Consider the following 27,932-nt stretch of genomic DNA (forward strand, 5'->3'; position numbering starts at 1 on the left):
CCTCCTCGTTACGTGACCATAGGCTTAACTGCAGTGACATCTTTTCCAATGTGCAGCCTTTCCTACTTTGCTGTGCTCACTAGAATCTGTAATCTCTTGCTTGGTCTTGGCCACACTTCACATCAGAACAAGTTCATCGTCAGCACCCGTACATAAATGTGACAAAGGCAGTTAATAATTGGCATCAAGAGACTTTCCTTTAAATATTTTCAATAAATCATCATTATCCCTTCAGTGTTGAAGAATGTTCCCTTGACTAGAGTTAAGTGAGTGATTTTTGTCAGGACTTTAGCACTCCGTAAAGAAACAATCCGGGGCGCCTGGGTGGCTCAGTCGTTAAGCATCTGCCTTCGGCTCAGGTCATGATCCTGGGGTCCTGGGATTGAGCCCCGCATCAGGCTCCCTGCTCGGCGGGAAGCCTGCTTCTCCCTCCTTCACTCCCCCTGCTTGTGTTCCCTCTCTCGCTGTCTCTCTCTGTCAAATAAATAAATAAAATCTTTAAAAAAAAAAAAAGAATCCATAAGAAAACAACCCTAGGGAGATACTGTTGCAGAGAACAGTAACTTGGATTTCTTCCTTTTGTGGCTGCTTGAGATACTGTATTCTATATCTGACTTTTTTTTTTTTTTTTTTTAATCTTTCAACCGATAGGTTCAGCGGTTTGGCAGTTGATTGCATCCTTCCTGAGACTTCCCATCTCAGGAACTCATTGCATTGTTGGTTCTACCATAGGATTCTCACTTGTCGCAATTGGTACACAAGGTGTGCAGTGGATGGAGCTCGTCAAGATTGGTAATTGCCATTTTCTTTTACCTGTCAGAAGCAGAGTTGACATTCTCTAGAGTAAGTCTTATTAAAAGTCACCATTATAATCTGTTTTTCCCTTTGAATGTTAAGGTTTAGAAAACAAGACCTATGTGGGTAATATATTTTCCCCTACGATTTCTGCTAACGGAGATTGTGAACTTTTATGTGTTAAATAGTTTTTTAATGCCACTCTTTTCAAATGTCATCTGGCTTGGAAAATCAGTATCTATCTGTTGTTCCCAGACAGAAGAGAAATTTATCTGATTGAAATCAGTCTGTAGTCCGAAAAACTAGGCCCTGGTGAAGAAAATACCTTCCGTGTCCACGAGGCAGGGTTCGTGGTCATGGCAAAGCCTGGGAGCGAGGCCAGGCTATTTATTTCACTGCATTCAAGGGGTCTCCGAGTCTGCCCACACACAGGAGACACTCTAGCGCTCCTTCTGGGTTGTAGGCTGCCCAGCAGGGACGGGTCTGACAGGTCTGATGGTCTGCCTCCTGGCTCTGGCTTTTAGCAAGAGGGAGGAAATCTATTCAGCCCCGTAAGTACAGACCCACCCATTCTGAACAACATTCTCTCGCCCCATCTCCATCCACTGGGTTACTCATCCTTATAAGAACCACAGTGGCCTCAGGAGACACTGTGTCAAACAGATCCCTGACCTACCAAGCCAGGGACATGGATGGCCAGGAAAATCACCTGAGATCCCAGGAGGCCTCTAGAACAATGTCTCTCAACTCTGGCTGTACTTGAGAATTACCTGGAGAAGCAGTTAAAAAATACCAATGCCCAGAACCCCATTCCAAACCTTTTAAATCAAAATGCTCGGGGTGGAACCTGAGCATAACTAGTGTTTGAAAACTCCCCAGATGTTTCCAGTATGCAGCCAGAAATGAGAATTGCTGGGCCATAGTGTCAGGATGGCAGTACCAGGCCGACCTAGGAAAATGAAATGGAAGGTGGCTCACCTTTTAAATAACTTTACTGTTGGAGCAAGGACCAAGTCTCCATATGTGGATGGGTAAGAAGAACAGACAGAAGGAGCTCAGTGGGAATCAAAGGAGACTGTTTTTCTGAGGCCAGGCTCAGGGATCCCTTCCCGGATTGTGTGCTGGGAGTGCGCTCCCTTACTCGGGACTCTGTGTGTGTGTGAGGATTAGCTGTGCACGTGTGAGGGTCAGCCCTGCCAGGGAAGTGGGGTTGGTTAGGTTCTGAGTTAAGGTGAATAATTCCAGGAATATTTATTAATGTATGTACTGTGTGTTGGTTATCATTCTATTGTATAAATATGACTTGAGTTATGTAGAATTTTAACATTCATTAGATTTTTTTTTTTTTTAATTATTCAGTTGCTTCTTGGTTTATATCTCCACTCTTGTCTGGTTTCATGTCTGGCGTGCTGTTCGTACTGATCAGAATTTTCATCCTAAAGAAGGTAAGTGAGGCTGTTATGTTTTTATTAAGTTTTAGAACTAATTTGGTTCTATTCAATAGAAATTAATAGTTAGGGAGTCAGAGGAATGGTTGTATTTTTACATCGTTAAGGCACGTCACCCTGCAAGTTAGAATTAGACTTTATTTTAAAGTAGGCAGAAAGGGGTGTCTGGCTGGCTCAGTCCATAGAGCATGTCACTCTTGATCTCAGGGTTGTGGGTTCGAGCCCCACATTGGGTGTAAAGATTACTTAAAAATAAAATCTTTAAAAAAAATAAGGTAGGCAGAATGAGTCGAGGTAGAGTCCCGAGGGGCCCCGCAGAAAGCAGCATTGTAAATAGGGTTCCGTGCCCTGTGATTTAGTTCGTGAGCCAGTGCTCCCAGGTATTGCACGCAGACCTCAAAAAAGGAAAAGTAATTCTTTCCTGAATGTTAAGCAGAACGGAGTGTGATAGTGTGAAGATTTTGAAGCAGACTATCACTAAACACAGCTGGAAAATTTATTTCCCCAAATATAAAGTGTTTGCTATATTTTAATGGAGAAAGCAAGCTTGAGACACTGACTTTTTCCTCTCCCGGAGGAAAGGATAAAAAGAAGGAAATATACCTATTGGGGGTAGATTTTATAAAAAATGAAAGGAGATTGAAATTTGAACTTACTGAGATCCCTATTCTAGGGAAAAAAACTCGACTGTATTTTTTTGACCATCAAGGGGTTGTTGCAGTATTTTATACTCCCTAAAGCAGGCCCCGGGTCCCTGTGTCGCAGCGCACGCTGAGCACGTCCGGGACAGGCCTTCCCTCAAGTGGATCCTCACTTGAAGACGCCGCTATTTCCCCTTGGCACTGCCTAGCAGTCTGTTGGAGGGCTCCTTCTCTTGGATCCATACAAAGCTACATTCCTTCTCTTGGGTTCTCTCCATACTAATATTTATTTACATCTTGGAAGGTGCCACCCTCTCTTGCCTGCTAGACTTCACTTTTCTGACTTCCTCTGCCTGGAACCCATCCTCGCCTGGCAAACTCCTGCTGCTACCCAGCCATCACGTGCCACTTCCTTGAAAGCCTTTCTTCTCCCTCCCAGTTCTGGTTGCTTCCCTCTCTCTCATGCTTCTGCAACGCTCCATGCTTTCTTATCATTGCACTGTGGTGCTGTGTGGTGTTGTATGTCTTGCGTGCTGGCCTGGTTGCCGTCGACTACAAGATCCGTGAGAGTAGAACCACGACTGTCTTGCTTACTTTGGTATTCCAGTGTCCAGCGCTGTTCTTGGGAAGACCCTGGTATTTAAGAGGGAATTATGGATGCTTAGATAGGTGGCAGATGATGGATGGACGGATGGAAGGAAGGAAAGAAAGGAGAGAGGGAAAGAAGGAGGGAGGGAGGGAGCCAGGAGGGAGGAGAGAAGACAGGTCTCAAGACAATTGGCATTTGAGTTTTAAGAATAAGTTATTTGAGAAAACATAAGTTGATTCAATTTAAAAAACCCATAAACTCAGCATTCAACACCTTCAGAAGTTTCGGGTGGGAGTCTTTCTTTAGCAACTCTTGTCCTGAGAAAACATTTTGGAAAGGAGGGCAGTAGGCATTTGAGCACCGGAGTGTTTCATTTGTAGTGGGGCCTGGGTTCTTGTCACGTGGTATGTGACAGGTTAGAAGAGCACTATACCTCATGCCTGGCTCCAGCCCTGGCTCCTGGCTGCTTCCTGTTCACTGGTCCGGCTATGAGTCTCATGCAGTTGAATCCCGTGCGACCCCTGCTCTTACTGGTCCTTCTGCCTCATTACCATTCAACCCAAGCCTCTTGACAAGTGCTGATGGCTACTTGAGACATTCCAGAATAGGTTCTTAATGGTTTGTACTGTTCTGCAGACACACTTGATTTCCATACATGTTTGCATTTGATAGTAAGAATCTTAGTCTCTATTTCTCCTTACTCCCGTAACCCACAGCAGTTGTTAGATCTCATTTTCCTTTCATCACGGGTGGGTGGCAGAGTCATATAAATACTGGGGTCTTACACGGTTATTAGAAATTAGTCCTTTCTTGAATTATTTAAGTGACATCTAATGTGCCAGGGCTGTATTGAGTTCCCAGTCCATGGTTTTTTTTAAGTTTTATTTATTTATTTGTCAGAGAGAGAGTGCACAAGCAGGCAGAGCAGAGAGAGAGGGAGAAGCAAACTCCCGGATGAGCAGGGAGCCCGATGCAGGACTCGATCCCAGGACCATGGGATCATGACCTGAGCTGACGGCAGACGCTTAACCCACTGAGCCACCCAGGCATTCCCCCAGTCCATCTTTTTGCCTCAAAATCTTCTGTAGATCTGCTTAAAACCTTCCAATGCAGGGGCACCTGGGTGGCTCAGTCGTTAAGCATCTGCCTTTGGCTCAGGTCACGATCCCAGGGTCCTGGGATCGAGCCCCGCATCGGGCTCCCTGCTCAGCGGGAAGCCTGCTTCTCCCTCTCCCACTCCCCCTGCTTGTGTTCTCGCTGTCTCTCTTTCTGTCAAATAAATAAATAAATAAATAAATAAATAAATAAATAAATAATCTTTTAAAAAAAATTTAAAAAAAATAACAAATTTATAAAAAAAAAACCAACCTTCCATTTCAGATATTCTCTCAGATATTATTTAGTGTAAAACATATGCAGTACCATTCTTGTTAAATTATTAGATTTAGGGAATGTACCAGAAGCCTAAAGTTGCAGGTAAATGTTTTATTAGACAAACAACCCACAGTTCTTTTCAACTTTCAGTAGTTGAAGGTTAAATACTACGCTTTATGAAAAGATCTTAAAAATCACAACACATGGTAATACATTTGCTTTATACATTTTAATAGAGCTAAAATGTATTGTGTAATAGGGTGAAGTAAAATCTCACAGTCACGCAGTGGTGTTTAAGTCACTTGGCTCTCTTAGAGCATCCTCCGAGGGCCAAGTCTCAAAATATTGGTTGCAAGTGGATTTTCAGGGCCAAACCTGACCTTAGCTGGAGTAGTGAGCACCACGGGTTTTGAGGTAGATGTTGAGCTCTGGGTTTCAGTCCCCAAGAACTGGCCTAACCTCACAGTTCTTCTCTGTTTCTAACTCTGACATCAGCTCATGTGATTCCAGCACCGCAGCGTGTCTGCTGGCCACAATAGTGCTCTGAAACAGTATTTGTGTAGGAGACCCGGCCCAAGCTGATGTGCAGCAGATCACACGGCAGTGACACGGCCCGCTGTTTTGGCCACACCGCCGTTTGGAAGACTTCCTCGTAACAGTGTTTTCTGTCATTTCGCCTGTGTTGGCTCCAGAGGCTTCCTGAATCCTGACCTTCCACTTTATCTCATTATCGTACAGGAGGACCCTGTTCCCAATGGCCTGCGGGCACTCCCAGTGTTCTATGCTGCTACAATAGCAATAAATGTGTTTTCCATCATGTACACGGGAGCACCAGGTAAGAATTCCTTGGAAGCTTAAATCCAGCAGGCAAGGCGTATTATTACCGTTAGACTTCACAGTATTGGTTTATTTGGTGCCAGCACTGTTGTTGGCTGACAGTAAAAAAAAGCATCATTCATGCTCATTATGGAGTAGGAAAAAGAGTAGTAAATGCATGTCCTTGTTTTAAATACTCAAGAGGTATGTAAAGGACAAAGGCAACAAACAGACTTTCAAGTGAAAAAAGAAATTTGAAATCCTCATTCTGCTGTTTGCGCTGCTGTGTAACCGAACCGGAGCAGCCTTCTTCTGCACAGGATCTAACGCCACGCACCCCCCTGAGCCGCGGAGGAGTCTGGGGCGGGGGGCGGGGGGGGCGCACCTGAACAGGAGCGGCCACTCATCGGTGACACGCAGGGGAAGCTCTGACGTGGCCCATAGCGCAAATGCCAAACTCCCTGGCATTTGTCTGACCAAAGAATCCAGTGAGTAGAAGCTACCCCCCCTTTTTTTAAGATGCTGAAACCAGTGGGTGATTTAATTTTCAGAATTACTTCTTCCCATTCTGATGGCATTTGTTCTTTTTACAAGGTCTTCAGGGCTTTGGGGTGGGGTGGGGCAGGGTTAAAAGGTGTTTTCTTTTGCATTTTGGCTGGCTAAAGAAAAACATATATGGTATTCCTTTGGCAAACATTTCAGTATGGGTGAGCATCTAATTAAATACTCCTGTACATGTTTTGGTAGAGAGGATTCCTCCTGTTTCCCTTTGTGGTGGCCTCCTACTGTGAGATCCCAAATATACCTATTTCTGTGGGGATATCTGGAGTCAGCAGATATGTTAGTTTGTGTTATTTTTCTTCTTGTTAATGTTCTTTATGGATTAAGATTCAGTTATTGGCCGTATTTGACAAAAATCTCCCTCTTTCTGTTCAAAAAGATAAAATTTCCCCTAAATAGCATGTCATAACATAGTTGAGAAGTGCCCTCTTCCAAAGTGGGGGAATGTCCTTATTGATTCTTCAAACTCGCTGTCCTCAAGGCCATGTTTCTCAGATTTTATTTTATTAGACATATATAATTATGTTTGTGTAAGTACTGCAAATAAGAAACTTTCTGAATGAATGTTAACATTATATAACTTTCTGCTTTGGCCTCCCTGCAGCATTCAAAATGTTGATCTTCAGGGTTTAAATGCTCATGATCAGGACTTCCAGACTTTGGGTGGGAGCCCGGAGGTAGAGCGTCACAGCTGCCTTAAGGAAAAAGCACAAAGCTGAAGGTCATGGGGACGAGGAGAGCCAGAGAGGGATGGAACCCTAGCCTCAGATATCAGCAGCCTGGTGGCCCTGGAGGTTTTGTAATTCATGGGCTGGGAAGGGTGTGTGTCACAGACTGTCTTCTCAATATATAAGAAAATTAGAGGCGGGGAGAACACAGCTCCACACACAAAGTTAATCCCACCACCAAGTTGAATCTCCCAAAGCATGCACATGGTGCTCGGCTGGCCCTGTAGCGCCAGGAAGGGAGAGAGCCATCTCGGCGCTGCTGTGAGCCTCCCATCTCCTCGCTCCTCCGGAGTCTTGTTCTTAACTTTATATCGGCGCCCGGAGCACCAGGTAGCAGAAGGAAAAGCCCAGCGGGTGTCAGCCGCCACCTCTCGGCTCAGTGATGTCCGGGACTAAGGGGAGGCTGCCAAGGCCTTTGGAGTACCATGTCCCGGAAATGTGAATTGCTATAAATCAGGATGATTTATTTTTATTTCTGCATTTTGTTTTTTTCTATTCTCTATTCTTCTTGCTCCTGGTGGTTCTTCTGAATGTCAGAAGTCAACTGTGTGATTTTAATTAAAATTTGCCTTTTTCTATACTTGGCCTAATTTTTTCCATCACTTCTTTCTTGTTTCCTCATCGTTCACTGCAGTTTTGCTGAAAGAATCTTCTGAGTGGAGTAGTAAATACTGTAGAGAAAATGAAACTGTATGATGGATGAGACACTAAGGATAATATCAGTACTTCATAGGGAGGTTGTAAGAAATAAAGAATATAAATGCTGAATTTTAGTGAGCCGAATTACACGTGAATTAATCCTTTTGGTCCCCTGAGCTCCTCTGGGACACTGGCGGTGCAGACAGGGAAGTGAAGCGCAACAGGGCTGAGTCTGCAAGGGCATAGAACTAGTGAGGTAGAGAATCCTAGTCCCGAGCCCTGGGTTCTGCGGGGTGGCATTACACTGACACGTGACACAGCACGGGTCGGACACCTGCTATACAGGTCCTGGTCCCGTCTGTCACCATTAATGACAGTCAGTGCTGGGCATGGAGCCTACTTAAAATACACCAACCTTTATACATTCTTTCCTTTCTTTTCACTCTCTTTACAAATGGCTTCTAATAGGGGCACCCGGGTGGCTCAGTTGGTTAAGCGTCCAACTCTTGATTTTGGCTCAGGTCATGATCTCAGGGTTGTGAGATCGAGCCCCGCAGCGGCCTCGCCGGGCATGGAGCCTGCTTAGGATTCTTTCTCTCCCTCTGCCCCTGCCCCAGCTCACTCTCTTGCTCTCTCTTTCTCTCAAAAAAAAAAAAAAAAAAAAAGGCTTCTAATACTTAGAAACCTGGTTCTATGTCTTTCAGATATATTTAATAGACAGGGAGTATAAAGAGGGTAGCTACTTCTTTAGTTAGGGATATTAAAACATCTGCACAAGAATCTCAAAGATCATTCCTCATTTGAGAGCACAGACAGTAGTCCCAGTGCTGGAGTTAACATTAAGGACTTTGGTTGGGCAGCCGGGCTGTCAGGAACGTCACATCCTACCTCTCTGAGCCTCTGTGCGTCACGATAAAGTGAGGACAGCAGGAGGACTTCCGTGAAAGGGCCACCACACGATGTGAGACAGTGCAGGCAGGGTGCACACATGGTGCCTGGCCCATAGTGACTCGTAATATGTGTTAGGGCTATTTTGTGACTGTCAATCATAAGTAGCCTCATCTTTTCCGCCTTAAGTTGCCAGCATATCCTGACTCATCCTATCTTTTTATTTTTTCCACACATGTTGGTTTGGAAAGCTTACTTGAAGTTTTCCGGGGGCGGCGGGGGGGGTTACCTAGAGGAGAAAGAAAGATAAGAAGGTCATTTTGTTTCCCCACTGAGTCAGAAAGGACTTTGCTAATATTTTGGTTCCTGGGGCATGTTTGTAGACTATCCAGTAGGTGCGTCCAGATCTTCTGTTTCTTTAAACAAAGGTTAACTTTTGCCCTTCAAAGTGGACTTTGTCTACTCCTCCCTCACGCGGGAACTCTGCTTCATAACAGTGGTGTCATATTTGGTGATAAGGCTCAGCTGAGAAGGGTCCCTTCGACGGTGACTCAGTCATCCTCCTTTCAAAATCTGTCTGCCTTCCTGCTGGTCTGGAATTTATTCCTCCTAGTTCCCTTCCTTCCTTAGAACATTTCCGTTCAACATGTAAGTGCCTCAGAGGTAAAAGGAAGGAACGAAATTCTCTAATAAATGAGTAGCGGCATTAATCTTACCCTGTTTCAGCTGTAAGAACTTTTGATAAATAGCATTTTTACGCATGGACATAACTTCAGTGGGGCTCGTTGGCTGTTGAGATCTAGTGCTGTGTTTTGATTTCATCTGCTCCTCCATTCTAAATTATTTTGAACTTGTTTATATCTTAGGCTGAGTTTGATTTGTTTTACTTTGTATTTGACATCACTTCTCAAATAAAAGTCATTCTTCTACTTCAAAGCCTGAGCACTTTAAAAAACTGTCTCTGCATTTTTGTCCTTAAAAAAATAATTTGCAAGAAGCAAAAATAACTTTAGGAAATAAAGTGCTCACTTGGGTTGGATATAAGCCTGAGGTTTATTTGTACTGAAAAAGTCTTCAGTTGTGTGGGACCCAGTTTTGTGAGTGCTGAAATTCATTGCATGCTTCTTTGAGCTGTCAGAGCTGATAGGCTAAGTATGCCCCTGGCGGTTGTGTTTAACTTCCGAGTTGAAGCGTGGTCCCCCGCCCGGCAGCATCAGCATCTGCACGTGAGGTAGAGGGGTGTGTGTGTGTGTGTGTGACTGTGGAGAGATGTCCACAATGTATTGTATAGGGGAAATGAAATCACAGAACAATATATACAGTATGATCCTACATCTGCTCATTTTTTTTAAAAAAGGAAGAAAGAGATTCTCAAAAACATTCTACACTGTATGTTTATATTTAGAAAATACCTGGAAAGAGACACACAAAATAGTTAACAGTGTTTCTCTAGAAAGTAGGTTCAAGAAAGAAGAGTGATGAGGAATTTTCATATTTGTACATCATACAGTTTTGTACTGATATTTTCATAATAAGCATATGTTATTTATAAAATTAGAGAAGAAGAAGAAAGGCTTTAGAGCGATGCTGAGGAGTAGGGGTATAAGGGAAGTAATATACTTAACATGCTATTGGTTTTATAGGAGTTGTATTTATTCTGTAGATTCTAATAATGGCCGTCATAGGTGAAAAACGAGAGGTGTAACAAAATAATGAACCCAGAAGATAGTGTTTCTGAAGAGTCTCCTGCATATTCTGATCTTAGGGGGATTTGAGATGGAACTGTAAAGATGTTTGAGGTTAGAGCTGCATCCCTGTTCATCACGTCCCAGCTGTTGAGAAACTGGAAGGAGCTTGAGCTGCACGGCCGAAGGAGCTTGAGCTGCATGGCCGTCGAGTGCCTGGGCCGGAGGGCTGGGCCTCGCAGCCCCAGTGTCCGTGTGGGTGTCCGTGTGGGCTCCTGAGGCCGCTCCTGGCCCAGGGAAAGGAGCATTCACACCGTGTCCACGGAGTGAAGAGGCGCCCCGTGTCTTACTGCTAGTTTAAGGTTCATGATTATTGGAAAACAGTTTGAGATCCTCACAGGAAGACAAGGCAAAGGAGTTTTGTCAAAAGTTTTGCCTTGGATGTGCATTGATTTAAGTGCCTTTCTACACTGAATTTTTTTTAAATATTTTATTTATTTATTTATTTGACAGAGAGAGACACAGTGAGAGAGGGAACACAAGCAGGGGGTGTGGGAGAGGGAGAAGCAGGCTCCCTGCAGAGCAAGGAGCTTGATGTGGGGCTTGATCCCAGGACCTTGGGACCATGACCTGAACCGACTGAGCCATCCAGGCGCCCCCTACACTGAATTTTTGTACTTAACTATTTGTTATCTGTGAAACTCGATTTTATATATTCAGTACCAATCACAGCTGTGTGACGTAACTGTCCGTTTGCATGTGAATCTTTGTGTTCATTTGCTGCCCTGGTACATTACTAAATTGCTGGAATAATTTGGTCAGATCCAAATTCTGTCCCCATTCTGCTCCTCTCTGCTCTCACTATCAGTGACTTTCCCCATCTTCCCGCGTTCCTTCCGTTTTTCTTTTCCTTGATTTTCTTACTGTCTCTCCCCCACTTCCACCCTCAGTGATGTGTTTACCCCCGACTCTCCCTACCAGTTTCCCGTGACTTAGCAGGGGGATTGCAGAGCTTTCTGGCCACTTCACAGGCCAAACTGATGGCAAAAGAGATTGTGGTGATAGAGCTACAAAGGCAGGTGGTGCTGTGGCTTATTGTCTACACCAAGGATCAAAAGTCTTGTAGCCAGCCTCAGTTTCTCTTTTTTGGATGTTGCTCCTGACACCTCAGGATTCCCATGGGACGCCAGCAGAAAGCGTGGAGATGGGCTTGGAAGGAACACAGAAAGCAGCCCTTCTCTGCTTTTGTTGTGGGCTGTGCTCAGCACGGATGGAAAAAAATAGTCCCCGAGAGCAAACGTGCTCACTCATTTAAAATAGCTAGATAGATTATAGAGAGGTAGATAATACATAAAACCTATGAAGAGATTGTTTCTCTCTTCCCACAGCATCCAGGGCTTGCCTCTCTTCCAGCAGATTCACACAATGAAGCTGCCAGTGGCACAGTTAACAAGTTTATCACCAACTAAACCAGAAGGCACAGAGGAAACCTCTTCGAAAACCCAATACTTGGGGTGCCTGGGTGGCTCAGTTGGTTAAGCGTCTGCCGGGGTCCTGGGATCAAGCCCTATATCGGGCTCCCTGCTCAGCAGGGAGTCTGCTTCTCCCTCTACCCTTCCCCCCCTGCTCATGATCTCTCTCTCTCAAATAAAAAAAAAAAATACTTTTAAGCTATAAGAGTGATTGGTACTGTTCTCAGTTGATCGGTTCGATGTTGGTAATTACCAGTTACTGCTCAGTTCGGCAAGAACCAGCTTTGGCGTGATCTTTTATCACATGTATTAAGACGCTGACGTGAAGTTGTAGAGCAGAAGGCAGGAAGCCAGGACCCACGGGCACAGCGCAGTAAGGGGAGCCCGAGTGGTTTTACAGGCGGCAGATTGAGGGGCAGAGCCTGAGCTGGAGCTGGGCTGCCAGCTAACAGGGCACAGCCCCCCCTGAATCCACAGCTTTCTGACGTCGGAGTGAGCGTTAGGACTGGAATAGTCTAGCTCCTGAGCGTCTGTACTCCCACCAGTGACTCCTTAGCTATAATTAAGTTAGGTGATTCTGGGTTTTTGTTTTTCCTATTTATATATGCTAATCCTGGCTCTCACTTACAGTATTAACTACCCATTCTACCTCTTACAGTTACCGAAATGTTTAATAATACCTTAATTGAATAACTTTGAGTGGGTTTGTACGTATGAAATGGTTAACAGTGTAACAAAGCCTGCATCATTAAATATTTATTTAATCCAAGAGCAAAGAGCAAGGTTTTAAATAGTTTATTCCTTTAAAACTTTTAAAACATGTTTAACAATTTACAAAAGTGACATGCTTATCATTTGTTGTCCAAGTTAACGTTACGACAGTACATGCAATGAGAGGTGAGAACCCCCCCGACTTCCTGTCTCCACAGGAGTAGCCATTGTGTCATTCCAGAACTGCTTCTACACACTTGTGCGTGTGGTAAGAGTATAAATACGGGGTTTTCTTTTTTAAACATGAATTGGATCCTGGTATACATCCAGGCAGCCTTTCTTACTTACTAGATTGTGGGCCTCTTCCTTATCAGTATATAGAGATCTACCTCATTTTTATGACTCTGTCTTATAATCATTTCACGTTTCCATAATGATGCAGGTATTTGTTGTCTCACATATTCTTACTGTTACAAATAATGCCACGGAAGTATTCTTGTACACGTCTGCTCGTTCCTGTGCAAGCATGCTTTTTTAAGTTGAAAACCTGTGAATGTGGGTGAAATGTTGCCTGTTGCCACCAGTGACAGAAGATGTACAGAATGCAGAGTGATGAGTTCTGGAGACAGTACAGTGCCAGGAAAATGTGATGTTCCTAAGCCACGTGCACTTCTGCCTTTTTATTGGCTAATGTAATTGCAACTTAGTGCGCATTATTGAATTTTAATGAAAAGTTTTTTATGTTGTAATTCCATGAGTTGACACTTCAAAGAAGAGTTAAGTTCGAAGGTCAATGTCTTTTGAAAAAACTTTTGTTTCCAAGCTGACTTTAAAAAGGTTTGTGTATGTGGTCAGAGTGTCATGGCCATTTAAAGCAGAGCTGCTGACTCCTCAGAAACCCAAACAGGCAGCAGTCAGCAGCTGTGTGCAGTGAGGGTTCCAGACCTCAGCTTCTCGCTTCCCTGGAGGGGGCCAGTGGCAGGGCGGAAGACAGCAGAGTCCTTCTTGGCCGTGCTTGTCCACTCTGGAATCTTGCTGTTGAGATAATGTGTAAATGGTTTTATTCCAAGTTAATACACTGTTTGCGCCACATTGGTAAAATGTTAATAGTTGGCTTACTACTCAGTTTAACCACATATTGACAAGGTGTAGTGTGTCTTAAACACACAGCTTCCTACCCCCAAAACTATAGCATATTTTTTTTGGGTTGAGAGTTTTATTAAATATAAAGTCCAGGTGATTCATTTTGGATTTAAGAAATGTAAAGTATGTTGATATGAGGCTTGACCTTTCAGAAAGTATCCACTGACAACACGACTGTCCTTCTTCCTTCCCAGTGCTTGGTCTGGTCCTTCCCATATGGGCAATAGCACTCATCTCCTTTGGTGTTGCGCTGCTGTTTGCCCTTTTTGTATGGCTCTTTGTGTGTCCATGGATGCGGAGGAAAATAGCAGGTAAGGGCTTTTTTATTCCTCTGATTTACAAAATCCCTGGTTCCTGGGGCTTCAGATATAATCCATAATCACCCTTACTAACACAGGAAACTGAAAACATGGATAATTCTAGAACATAGCACTGAGATACATGCCCCATCCTTGTCTCTTGGCTCCTGACTGCTTTCCCGCTCAAACTTTTTCTTGGTCACTTGTGACTTGAGTGAGCAGTAAGGTCCTGGTTGCCTCGGATAACTGGAAGTTGACTGTTTGGTCAGTTTCTACCAGCCTGATGAAAAACATTAGTCTTCAGGGAAATGCAGATTAACACGATAATAAGATATTAGTTCACACCCACAGGATTGGCTAAAACTAAATAAACTAGTATTTTGAACTGTTGATGAAGAAGTGGAATAATAGAATTTTCATGCATTTATGGTGAAAAATGGTACAACCACTTTGGAAATTAGAAGTTTCCTGTAAAGTTAAGCATACATTTACCACATGACCCAGTAATTCCACTCCTAGGAATTTATCCAAGAAAAATGAATATACACATCCATAAAAAGACTTGTATGCAATCATTCTGTCCTAATAGCCAGAAACTAGAAACAGCCCTAGTGTTCCTAAATAGGTGAAAGGATAACCAAATTGTGGTATATTCATAGAGTAGAAGCCTGCTTAGCACTCAAGAGAATGAACTACCCACAACATAATGAATTTCACAGACATTGTTTTGAGCAAAAGAAGCCAGCTACAAAACAGTACGTACTGTATGATTCTAGGGAAAATTAATCTATAGCAATAGAAACCAGTGGGTGCTGGAGATGGTGGGGAGTTTCAGGAGACTGATGGCAAAGGGGCACATGGGAACATTCCAGGGACATGGAAATGTTCTCTCTCCCAGTTGGGGGAGTGTTTTTAGGGTGTACTCATTCATCACAGGTCATCTGCCTGTACACTTAAAATATATGAATTTTATTATGTATAAATTACACCTCGACATAAACAATTTTTTTAAAAAGAAGAATATGGGTCAGAAAGTTGCCAGAGTTGTTTTTCTGTCACTAGCAACATAATTCCAAGCCTTGAGGCCACATGCTTTTATAGGGTTCTCAAAAGAAAAGAAGTATTTACTTTTGGCCTCAGTGTGTGCCTTACAATTGTGTTTTAGTGTGGACATATCTGACTTTGAAAACCCATATTTCAAAGAAGAGCAAAACAAATGAGGAGACATACCATATTCATGAAGTGGAAAACCCAGTAGAGTTACGATGTCAGTTCTAGTCAAATTGCCCTCTAGATTTAATACATTTTAAATTAAAATCCCAACAAGATATGTGGTAGATGTAGAGAAGTTACTTTTAAAATCTATGTGGAAAGGTAAAGGAACTAGAATAGCCAAAAACAATTTTAAAAAAGAACAAGTTGGAGGATTCATACTACTCGACTCAGACTTAATATAAAGCAACCAGACCATGTGGAATGAGTGAAAAGATAACCCACATTAATAGAACAGACTAGAGTCCAGAAATAGACCCACACAAATACAGCACATTATTTTTCAACAAAGTACAGAGGCACTGCAGTGGAGAAAGAGACATCTTTCAACAAATGGTATTAGAACATTTGGACGTCTATATGCAAAAAAAAGAACCTCGACTTAAGCCTCACACCTGTAAAAAAAAAACAACTCAAAGCGCATCATAGATTTAAATGAAAATAGAAAGTGATAAGACTTTTAGGGAAAAAAATAAAATGCATAAAATTTGTCCATATTTTTTTGAGCCATTCAGATTGGTGTGTAGTGGTATCTCGTGATTTTAATTTGCACTTCCATGATGACTAACAATGTGGAGTGCCTTTCCATGGACTTATTTGCCATTTATATAGCTTTACTGATGAAGTGTGTGTTCAAATTTTTTGCTCATTTTGTAACTGCGCTATTTTCGAAGATTTCTCTGTGTTCTGAATACAAGTCCTTTGTCAGAGGATTTGCAAATACTTCCTCCCAATCTGTAGCTTGTCTTTTCATTCCCTTAATAGTGTTTCTCACAGAGCAATAGTTTTTAATCTTGATGAAGTGCGGTTTACCAACTTTTTTTATAAATTGTGTTTTGGGTGTCACATCTAAAAATTCTTTGTTTCACCCACTAACAAAAGTTTTTTTCCCCTTTTTAAAATTTTTATAAAAATCACAAATTCTGTGGTTTCATTTATGTGATAGTCTGAAACAGACAAAACTGTAGGGACAGAGACCAGGTCAGTGGTTGCCAAGGAGCTGGGCAGGGGGTCTGACTACACAGGGAGCTTTGGGAGATGATAGAACCTCTCTGCATCCTGATTGTGGGGGGGTTACATGGATCTAGACACCTCTTAGAATCAGGACGGACACACACATAGGCACATAGTCAACTTACTGCATATAAATTCAAACAAAAACTAAAAAGATGCACATTAATATACCTACAAGTTCAGATTAAATGGTGTAAAGCCACGTCAATAACGGGTTGATAACTAGCTGCTGCTGCTTCCCCCATGTGGCCCCACTCCCTGCTCTCTGCTGAGAATAAATATCACCTCCTCTATTCATACAGAGTACTCGCCTAAGATGAGCCTCTTAAAACATGCCGCTGGCCTGATTTAACCCCATACTTAAATGCTTTGATGTTTAAAGACTTTTCCTACTATCTGAACATTCTTGTCAAATAGACTATAAAATCTTTGCTTTTCAGCTTAAGGCTATTAATATGACAGCAGGAAACTGATATTGCTCCCCGTTCTGGCTTCCCAGGAGATTTTTTTTTTTTTTTTTTGCCAATGCCATATTTTGATATTTTCACTATATATTTCTTGTTCAAGTTGTTTTAAGTACACACTAGTGATTAAGGACATGGACCATAGAGCTAAACTACCTGCATTTTACCACCTGGGTGACTCTGGGCAAATGGCTTAATCTCTCTGTACCTCGGTGTGCTCATTAATAAAAAGCAGAAAATAATGAAACCTGTATCATGTAAGTGTTAACAATTTTTGCTTAATTATTATTGTAATCTTTACAAATATTACTTCTCCCATTTTGATTATAAGCACCTTGTGGTCGGAGATCTGTGTGTACCTTTCTTCATTCCCTGTAGTACAGAACAGAAGTGTAGTTTTGGAAGATGTGTGTGTGTTTCTTCTGACTCTCTAGATAGAGAGAGAGAGGTGATGGAGATTCTGTGAGTGTATCCAGCAGAGGAACTGAGAAGAATACTTGCATTTTAGTCCTGTAGGTGAGAGCTTAGATATTTGCCCAGGAGAATTTACAAGTAGCGAGATCATTAAATCAGCCGTACCACTTATCAGATCTGATTAAAAAGAATGCTACAGAGCTTTCAAGCAGCCTTTTAAAAAACTCCCTTCTCTCTTATGAAAGTAAAGAATTTTTAAAAGTAGGTAGGATCTCTCTGTTCCTTTTTGGAAGATGATTTACTTGTTTCCTAAGATTTGGTGACCTGAAGAAATCGGAGACCAATAATTTATTGAACAGAAGAAAACCAAACAGACTATAACTAATATCTCTGAAGACAAAAAGGATAAACAGTTCAGTGATTTTGAGGTTAGTTTAAGAAAACACAAGACCAGTCCAGATGGTTGTAGGATTACAGAATGCAAGCCCTGGAAGGGACCGTGGGGACCGGATCTAGCCCTCTCTATTTGTTGGTTTTGGAGGAGATAACGGAGGCCTGAGCCCCCCTCTTGTCCTCAGTAGCTGAATTTTTCTGGCTCAAGTTTCCCAGATAATTGAACTCTCCACTTTATTTTTTCTATCTAGCTATAACTATTTTTTTTCATTTCCAAAGTAACTACTGAAGTATAAAGAGAAATATTCATTTTTATATTCATTTTTTAATAACAAGAACTCTATTTCACCATTTTCAGTTATGACTATATTTTCTTTAGGCAAATTACAAAAAGAAGCCGCTTTATCGCGAGTGTCCGATGAAAGCCTCGGGAAAATTCAGGAAGCGGATTCCCCGGTATTTAAAGAGCTACCAGGTGCCAAGGCCAATGACGACAGCACTGTCCCTCTCACGGGGCCGGCAGGGGAGCCGGCTGGGACCTCGGAAGGCACATCAGTGGGAAACCACCCCCGGGCCTCCTATGGTAAGACGTGTGCAGAGGATTGGGGTTTGCGTGGTTGGCAGAAGGCAGTTCTGGGGGACACCAGCCAGGCCGGCCTATGGGTGGTTGGGTCTTAATGCACAAAAGTGCTCCCCAGTTTCATGTTTTGGGAGAACCCAGGCTAAAGATGTCTCGGGAGACCATGCAGTCAACAGAGCAGGAGCAGGCTCACTCTGGGCCTGTGATTGTCTTCCAAGAGCTATTTCTGGTCTCATGAGGGGCCGCACACCGTGCCCGCACTGCCTCCGTGCGGCTGGGCTCGGCCAGCTGTGCGCGCATCCTCCCAGCTGCCGGAGCTTGGCCCTTCCAGCTCGCTAAGTGTGCCTTCCTCCCGGAAGACACAGAGGAAAGCTGAAATTGGAACCAAGGAGGTCGTCCTACTGTAGAATCACAGGAACCTCAGAAAACTTCGAGATTGTCCTGCGGCGGGGGGGTTCTTTTGTCTCCTAACATTTGTGGAGAACGATGGGTGAAGCACCAGCCTCTGCCAAGCCTGTCCGGGCAGCTCCCCGCCTCCCTGCAAGGTGGCGCCCTGGCACCTGCTTTCACTTCCCGTAGGTGCGGTCTCTGACGTGGCCCAAAGAAAGCAAATGGATTTTGCCCCACTGATCTGACAGATGATCTGACAGATAAGTGCCTCTGACAGTCATGATTGGCCTTTAAGGAGCACCTAAAATATCTGTCTCACAGTGAACTGGATTTTGTCCCTCATGTATGAAGTTTCCCCAAGATAAGTTCCTTATAAGGATTCTCCCTTTATGGGTTACTAGAAACAGGAAAGAGTGCTGTGGTAATTTCTAGAAGACACTTTTTAAGAGAAAAATAGCATCATTTTCAAATGCCATATTATTAGTTTGTATGTTTCCAAATTTCCTTTTTTATTTTAACCATATTACATGTTCTTTATAGTTAATGTGGAAAAGAAAGCATGTGGAAAAAATTGAAAATCCCCCATAACCCTAATTTCCAGAGATAACCACCATGAGGAAAAAATTGAAAATCCCCCATAACCCTAATTTCCAGAGATAACCACCATGAGGAAAAAATTGAAAATCCCCCATAACCCTAATTTCCAGAGATAACCACCATGAGGAGTATTCCCTTCCAGAAACCAATTGTATTCGAAAGGCTAGAAAATCAGACTCTCATTAACCCTTTCCAGGAAGGGCACTGTCCATGACTCACGGCTCTGCAAAATCGCCCATCTCCAACGGTACCTTCGGCTTTGACGGCCACACGCGGAGCGACGGGCACGTGTACCACACGGTGCACAAAGACTCGGGGCTCTACAAGGACCTGCTGCACAGAATGCACACGGACAGGGGCCCTGAGGACCGGCCCGCCCCGGAGAACAGCTACCGGCTGCTGCGCCGGAACAACAGCTACACCTGCTACACGGCCGCCATCTGCGGGATGCCCGTGCACTCGACCTTCAAGGCCGCCGACTCGTCCTCCGCGCCCGAGGACAGCGAGAAGCTGGTGGCTGATGCCGTATCCTACTCCAAGAAGAGGCTTCGCTATGACAGCTACTCGAGCTACTGCAATGCGGTCGCAGAAGCTGAGATCGAGGCCGATGAGGGAGGTGTGGAGATGAAGCTGGCCTCCGAGCTGACCGATCCTGACCAGCCCCGAGAGGACCCTGCAGAGGAGGAGAAGGAGGAGAAGGACACAGCCGAGGTCCACCTCCTGTTCCATTTCCTGCAGGTCCTCACTGCCTGTTTCGGATCCTTCGCTCATGGTGGCAACGACGTGAGGTAAGTCATTCGTTCGTTCAGCAAGTGTGTGCTGAGGGTCTGCCTGCGGGCCAGGCGCTGTGCGGACAGCCGACTAAGACCCCTGTCACTGGGAGTGGACAGACGGTAGCATATGTGGTGTGCTAGGCCGTGTAAGTGCGAAGGGGAGAATAAGGTAGGAAGGGGGATGGCAGCGCCTGGGGGACTGCAGTGCTGGCTAGGCTGCTCAAGTTAGGGCTCGCTGGGTGAGATCCGAAGGGGCTGAGGGAGCCAGCCGAGTGAGCATCTGTGGGAGAGCAGTCCCAGGACAGCAGGTGCAAAGGCCTGAGGCAGGAGCGGGCCTTGGGTACCGTAGGAAGAGCAAGGAGGCCACGGAGGGAGAGAGTGTGGACTGTAAGGTCCGCAGGTCATGGAGGCCTGGAATACGTAGAGAGTCTCTGTTCTCTTCTTCCGAGCTGGGAAGCCCTAGATAAGCCGTGTAGTTTCCCAAAGCCTCAGTGTCCCAATCTGTAAAATGGGGGTGAAACTAGTACCAGCCTCATGGGGTTTCCAGGAGGATTAAGTGAGATGCTGAATTTAATGCGCTTAGGACGGTGCTCCTCACATAGTCAGTATCTGTGTATTTTCTTTATTACTATTACTATAATTATCATCAGGCCTAGTGTTTTTTTCCAAATCAGGAAAACATGCAGTTGTCGTAGTTCTTACTGCGCAGATATATGACTGGCATTCTATAGCTGTGGCTTTCCAGACTCTGCCTAACCAGGTGCGGTTCAGTGTCTGTTCTTTTTAAAAGAAGTCGTCCTCCCAGACGAGAGGCCTGGACATCTCAGGTTCCACTCACTGTTACATAGGTGTCGCCGTGTTATTGCTTTTGAGGCATCATGTTCTGTCCTATCTTAGTTTCTTGACTGCCCGCCCCCCCCGCCCCAGCACCACTCTGCTTCCTCCTCCTCCTGATCAAAAATTGTTCACTGAAGCCCTGGTACTGGTAAAGTGTTCTGAATTGGGTCCCTGTTCTTTGGGAGTTTAAATTCCAGCTGGGGCGATTAAAAGAACATACATGGAAAAGTACCGAACCACCCCAGAGCAGTATTGCAAGTCCTCAGGAAGAGTCCGGTGGGGACTGCTTCAGGAGGCTGGAGTCTCGGGCAATGGCTTGCAGTGCAGGGGCTGGTTTTGAGGCTTCTGAGTACAGACATGGTCGGATAAAAGCAAGGTTCTGGAAGTAACGCGACAGTGAAGAGAGGCTTCTGTTCCTTTAACCATAGGTTATTACCTTTACCCCAGGCTTCAGTGCTGAACCATTTGTAACTTACTCTAATCCATCTCAAAACGGTCCTTTGAGGTCATAAGTGGTATCCTTCAAAGACAGGGAATCTGAAGCTCAGAAATGTGACGTTTCTGACCCAGGATCACACAGCTAATGAGAAGCAGACTCGAACGGCAGCTGTCTGTGACCCTCAGCCTCCACTCTGCCTGCACGGCGTCGAGCGGGCTGAGAAGGGGAGACTGGACCTGCAGATGGCCGCCGTCGAAGGCCTGCAGGGGGCTCCGCACGCAGGAGCTCGGAGGTTGTTGCTCCATCCTCACAACAAGTGAAAAAGTGGGCAGACTGAAAAATTAACAACCCATCTTGGATCCATAGAGAGAGGAGGACCCAGGGCAGACGGCTGTCCCCAAGTACGGGAGAGACAGAGAAGTACAGGGGGTCATGGAGGAGACTCGCGAGTGGAAAGTGCTGTGGGGACCAGTGCCGGGCAGGAGAGCCTGAACTGGAATGATGAATTCCTGGAGGCTCCGTGGAGACAAGTGTGAGGGGTAAAGACCCCAGGGAGAGCCCCCCCTCCCCCCCCCAAATTGTCAGTTTTACCTCTACTAGGAGCTCTACCAGCTCCTCACAGTGAAAATGAGAGAAAACAGTCCCCTCCTACTTCCATCACAGGGGAGAGGCAAAGTAACCATTTTGACATATCCAGAGCACTGTGCTCTTAACAAGCTGCCCTCAGGGGAAACTAGTTAACCAGAGCCTAGCCCGCTGGGGTTTTATCACAGCCTAACCTGGAGGAAGGGAAACCCTAGCCCACGTGAACCATCCCGTCCTACACGAAGGGGGAGAAACAAACAAATACTTGGGAAGTTCGCAGGCCAGAGGCAGAGCCTCACGGAAAGACTGAGATCTAACCACAGGACTAGCGAAGCCTTCCCCGCCCTGCTGTACCTCTCCACCACAGCACCGCAGGCCTACTTACAGCAGCTCCTTTTACCTGGCACCTCGTGTCTGCCTATCAAGAAAGAATACAAGACATACCAAACGGCAGAATGCACAATTGGAAGAGAGCGCAAGCATCAGAACCAGTCATGGCAAGGGATATTAGAATGATCAGATTGGGAATTTAAAACACCTATGACCAATATGCTAAGGGTTCTAATGGCTAAAGTAGGCATCATGCCAGAACAGATGGGCAATGTAAGCAGAGACATGGAAACCCTAAGAAAGAACCAGAAAGAAATACTAGAGATGACACTGTAACAGAAATGAAGAATGCCTTTGATGGGCTTACTAGTACACTGGACACGGCTGAATGAAGAATCTCTGAGCATGAGGATATGTCAACAGGAATCTCCAAAACCAAAAAGTAAAGAGAACAAAGACCGAAAGAAACAGAATAAAATACCCAAGGAGTGTGGGACAGTTACAGAGGTGTTAACATATGCATAATGGGATTACCAGAAGGAGAAGACAGAGAGAAAGGAACAGATGAAATATTTGAAACAACAATGACTGAGAATTTCCCTAAATCAGTGGTAGACACCAACCAACCCATAGGTCCAGGAAGCTCAGAGAGTAGCAAGTGGGATAAAGGCCCCCAAGAAACTATACCTAGGCATATCATTCTCAAACTATAGAAAATCAAAGATAAAAGAAAAATTCCTGAAAGAAGCCAGAAGAAAAAAACTTATAGAGGAACAAAGATAAGAATTACATCTATCTTCTCCTCAGAAACCATGCAATTGAGAGTGGAGTGAAATATTTAAAGTTGTGAGGGGGAAAAAATCCACCAACCTAGAATTATGTACCCTGGGAAATTATTCTTCAGAAGTGAAGGAGAAATAAAGACTTTCTCAGAAGAACAAAAAGTGAGGAAATTTGTTGCCAGAGAAATACCTTGCCTTGTAAGAAATGTTAAGAGAGGGCGCCTGGGTGGCTCAGTTGGTTAAGCGACTGCCTTCGGCTCAGGTCATGATCCTGGAGTCCCGGGATCGAGTCCCACATCGGGCTCCCTGCTCAGCAGGGGGTCTGCTTCTCCCTCTGACCCTCCTCCCTCTCATGCTCTCTGTCTCTCGTTCTCTCTCTCTCAAATAAATAAATAAAATCTTTAAAAAAAAAAAAATAAGAAATGTTAAGAGAAATTCTTTAGAGAGAAGAAAAATCATATAGCTCAGAAACTCAGATCTACATAAAGAGAGGAAGAACAGCATGGAAGGATTAAGTAAAGGTAAAAATACTTATTTTTCTTATTCTTAATTGATCTAAAAGATAACAGTTTGTTCAAAATAATACTAACAGTGTATCAATTATTCAATCAAGTATGCTAATATATATTATTGTACATATAGAGTTACCTGTAGTTTCATATATAAACATATCTCAACAAGTTAAAAAGAATATAAATAATTACAATGTCTGCTCTCAGACCACAATTGAATTAAAATATATTTACACACCCCCCCCGTATACGCATACACACAGCTGTGTATATGTATATGTAGGTACATATATATAATTGACCTTTGAACAATATGGGTTTGAACTATGCATCCACTTACATGCAGGTTTTTTTCAGTACTATAAATACAGTTCTTTATAATTTTCTTTTTTTTTAAGATTTTGTTTATTTATTTGTCAGAGAGAGAGAGCACAAGCAGGGGGAGTGGCAGGCAGAGGGAGAAGGAGAAGCAGGATCCCCTGCTGAGCAGGGAGCCCGATGCGGGACTCGATCCCAGGACCCTGGGATCATGACCTGAGCCGAAGGCAGACGCTTAACTGACTGAGCCACCAGGTGTCCCTTCTTTATGATTTTCTTAACATTTTCTTTTCTCTAGCTTACTTTATTGTAAAAATATAATACGTAATACATATAACATGCAAAATATGTGTTAATAGACTTCCAGTCAATAGTACTATTAGTAGTAAGGTTTTTGTGGAGTCAGAAATTATACACAGAGTTTTGACTGTGTGGGGGTCAGCGTCCTAATCCCCACAGTGTTGAAGAATCAACTATGTATGTATTTTATATATTTTACATTTATATATTTTATATTTATATTATATATTTTGCATATATATATCATTATGTATGCCTGTATTAAGTGAAATGAATGACAGCAGTGATACAGAGGATGGGAGGGAGAAATGAGGATTTTTTTATTTTAAGGACCCATGCTGTCTGTGAAATGGTATAGTCTTTTTTGAAAGCAGACATGGATTAGCTGTAGAAGTATATATTGCAAAGTCTAGGGCAACAACTAAAAACAGTTTTAAAAAAGTATAATCAATATGCTAAGAGAAGAGAGAAAATGAAATCATATAAAATGCTCAATTAAAAGGCAAAAAAAAGTGGAAGACAAAAGTAGGAAAGAACAAGGCCAACAAATAGAAAAGAGTAACAAATATGGTAGATATTAATCCTCCTATATCAGTGATCACTTTGAATGTCAGTGGTCTAAATGCACCTATTAAAAGACAAAGACTGTCGGACTGGATCAAAAAACAAGACCCAAGTATATGTTGCCATAAGAAATCCACTTTAAATATAAAGACACATTCAGGTTAAAAGTAAATGGAAGGAGGAAAATATATCATGCTAATACTAATCAAAGGAAAACAGGAGTCGCTATGTTAATTTTAGGCAGAATAGACACATTCAGCAAGCAGAAAATCAGTAAGGACATAGTTGAATTCACTAACCCCATCAAGTCAACTGGATATGACTGGCGTCTGTGGACTGCTTCCTCTAACAGCAGAATTCACATCCTTTTCAAGCTCATATGGAACATTCAGCAGGATATGCTATACTTTGGACCATATAACACACCTAAACACATTTAAAAAAAATAAAGCTAATATAGTGTCTGCTCTCAGAGCATAATGGAATTAAACTAGAAATCCATAACAGAAAGATAATTAGAAGATCCCAGAATATAAGAAGATTAAACTTCTTTTTTTTTTTTTTTTTTTTAAGATTTTAGTTATTTAACAGAGAGAGACACAGCGAGAGAAGGAATACAAGCAGGGGGAGTGGGAGAGGGAGAAGCAGGCTTTCCGCTGAGCAGAGAGCCCGTTGTGGGGCTCGATCCCAGCACCCTGAGATCATGACCTGAGCCAAAGGCAGACACTTAATGACTGAGCCACCCAGGTGTCCAGGAGATTAAACTTCTAAATAACACATGGATCAAAGGAGAAATTTTTAAATATTTTAAACTAAATCAAAATGAAAACACATCAAAATGAGTGGGAAGCAGCAAAAGCAGTGCTTAGAAATTTATAGCACTGAATGTATATATTAGAAAAGAATAAATATATAAAATCAGTAATCTAAATTTCCACCCAAGTAAACTAGAAAAAGAGGAGAAAATTAAATCCAAAGTAAGCAGAGGAAATAATAAGAATTAGAAAAGAATCGGTGAAATTGAAATCAGGAAATCAAAAGAGAAAATCAGTGAAACCAAAGGCTAATTCTTTGAATAGATTAATAAAGGTGATAAGCCTCTAGCCAGGCTAACTAAGAAAAAGAGAGGATACAAATTACTAATATCAGAAATGAAAGAGCAGACTTCACTATAGATCCTATGAACATTAAAAAGATAATACTCTGAACCACTCTGCCCATAATTTTGACAACCTAGATGAAAAAGACTAATTTGTTGAATGACACAACTTGCCAGAACTCATGAAAGAAGAAATAGACTATCTGAGTAGGCCTATCTCTATTTAAGAAATCAAATCAATAATTAATAACCTTCCAGAACAGAAAGCTCCACGCCCAGATGGGTTCACTGGTGAATTCTACCAAACATTTAAGGAAGAAATTATGCCAATTCTCTACAGGCTCTTTGAGAGGATAGAAGTAGAGGGCATACTCCCTAACTTATTCTACAAGGCCATTGACATAAAAGAAAACTACAGACCAATATCTGTCACAAACGTGGATGTACACATCCTCAACAGAATATCAGCAAATTCAATCCAGCAATGTATAAAAAGAATGAAACACCATGACCAAGTGATATTTATCCCAGGTATGCAAGGCTGGTTCAACATTCAAAAATCAGTTAATGTAATCTATCACATCAATAGGCTAAAAAGGAAAAAATCACATGATCATATCAATTGAGGCTGAAAAATCTTGAACAAAATTTACCACTTAATTCATGATAAAAACTCTCAGTAAACTAGGAATAAAGGGGAACTTCCTCAACTCCTGAAATGAATAAGCAGTTGTAGCAAGGTTGCAGGAATGAGGTTAATATACAAGTCAACTGCTTTCCTACACACCAGTAATGAACAGGTGGCATTTGAAATTAAAAACAGGATATTGTTTACATAATGAAACAGGTATAAATCTAACAAAATATGTACAAGATCTAGATGCAGAAAACCACAAAACTGTTGAATAAAATCAAAGAATTAAATGGAGAGATTTTCCATGTTCAAGGATAGGAAGACTCAATATTGTCAAGATGTCAGTTCTTCCCATCTTGATTTATAAATTCCTTACAATCCCAGTCAAAATCCCAGCAAGTTATTTTGTGGATATCAACAAACTGATTGTAAAATTTACAAGGAAAAGCAAAAAACCCTGAATAGCCAGCACCGTATTGAAGGAGTAGGACAAAACTGAAGGACTGACACTACCCAACATCAAGACTTACTATAATATAGCTACAGTAATCAAGATGGTGTGGTAATGGTAAAAGAATAGATAAATCAGTGAAATGGAATAGAGCTCAGAAATAGACCCCTGTAGGGGCACCTGGGTGGCTCAGTCATTAAGCGTCTGCCTTCAGCTCAGGTCATGATCCCAGGGTCCTGGGATCAAGCTCTGCGTCAGGCTGCCTGCTCTGCAGGGGGCCTCCTTCTCCCTCTACCCCCCACTCATGCGTGCACTCTCTCTCTCTCAAATTAATAAATAAAATCTTAAAAAAAAAAAGAAATAGACTCCCATAAATATAGTCAACTGATTTTTGACAAAGGAGCAAAGGAGATACAGAAGAGCAAAGAGAGTCTTCTCAATGAGTGGTGCTGGAACAACTAGACATCCATGTGTAAAAAAATGAATCTGGACACAGACCTTACACCCTTCAGAGAAAGTAACTCAAAATGGATCGCAAACCTAAACGTAAAGAGAAAAACTATGAAACTCTAGTGGGATAACACAGGAGAAAACCTAGATGACCGTGGGTATGGAAATGATTCTTTAGATACAACACCAAGGGCACAGTCCATAAAAGAAATACTAGATAAACTGGACTTTATTAAAATTAGAAACTGCTGCATGGTGGAGGACAGTGTCACGAGAAAGAGAAGAGACGCCGGAAACAGAGAAAATATTTTCAAAAGACATATCTGCTAAAATAGTAATATACAAAGAACTCTTAAAACTGAACAATAAGAAAAGAACCCAGTTTTAAAAATGGGCCAAACACCTTACCAGACACCTCACCAAAGAATGGGGCGCGTGGGTGGCTCAGTTGGCTTAGCGTCCAACCCTTGGTCCTAGCTCAGGTCTTGATCTCAGGGTCGTGAGTTCAAGCCCCCTGTTGAGCTCCACTCTGGGCATGGAGCATATCTTAAAACCCAAACCAAACCTGTGGCGTCCTCCAAAACAGTCCGCATGTGCCTCCAAGGGCCTGAGTGACAGCAGGGGGTTGAGGGGAAGGGTGTAAGCACTAAGTCCTGCCGCCTGCTGGTGACAGGACTTTGGCATCCGCTTCCTCATCAGTAAAATGGGAGCAGCAATAGCTGGGGGGCAGGGTGGGTGTGAGAACCAACGGTTAGAGACAGTGTCTGTGGCCCGTCGTGTGGGAGCTGACACAGCCGCCCTGCTCGCTAGTAGTAGGAGCAATGCTAGTAGTGAAAATGGAAATAGAGAAAAAATAGAAGAGGAAAAAAGAACTGGGTGTTTGTGTCCACTTGTCATGATATTTCAGTACTTCTTTAAAAAATTAAGAAGGCACACACCCATTAA

The 27,932-nt window shown here is 43.1% G+C and overlaps 1 protein-coding gene across 6 annotated transcripts in view; it reads left to right on the plus strand.

Moving 5' to 3' along the window:
- SLC20A2 (solute carrier family 20 member 2) overlaps window positions 1-27,932 on the plus strand; it is a 105,276-nt gene that overhangs the window by 61,922 nt on the left and 15,422 nt on the right. For all 6 annotated transcript variants that reach the window (XM_078069566.1, XM_036102319.2, XM_078069567.1 and 3 more), the window contains 6 exons: window positions 652-792; window positions 2,155-2,240; window positions 5,586-5,682; window positions 13,685-13,801; window positions 17,726-17,929; window positions 19,110-19,701. In XM_078069566.1, coding sequence (XP_077925692.1) covers window positions 652-792; window positions 2,155-2,240; window positions 5,586-5,682; window positions 13,685-13,801; window positions 17,726-17,929; window positions 19,110-19,701 — 1,237 coding nt within the window. The remainder of the gene's footprint in view (window positions 1-651; window positions 793-2,154; window positions 2,241-5,585; window positions 5,683-13,684; window positions 13,802-17,725; window positions 17,930-19,109; window positions 19,702-27,932) is intronic.

This window comes from Halichoerus grypus, chromosome 3 (genome assembly GCF_964656455.1).
Source record: "Halichoerus grypus chromosome 3, mHalGry1.hap1.1, whole genome shotgun sequence".
NCBI classification, from domain to species: Eukaryota; Metazoa; Chordata; class Mammalia; order Carnivora; family Phocidae; genus Halichoerus; species Halichoerus grypus.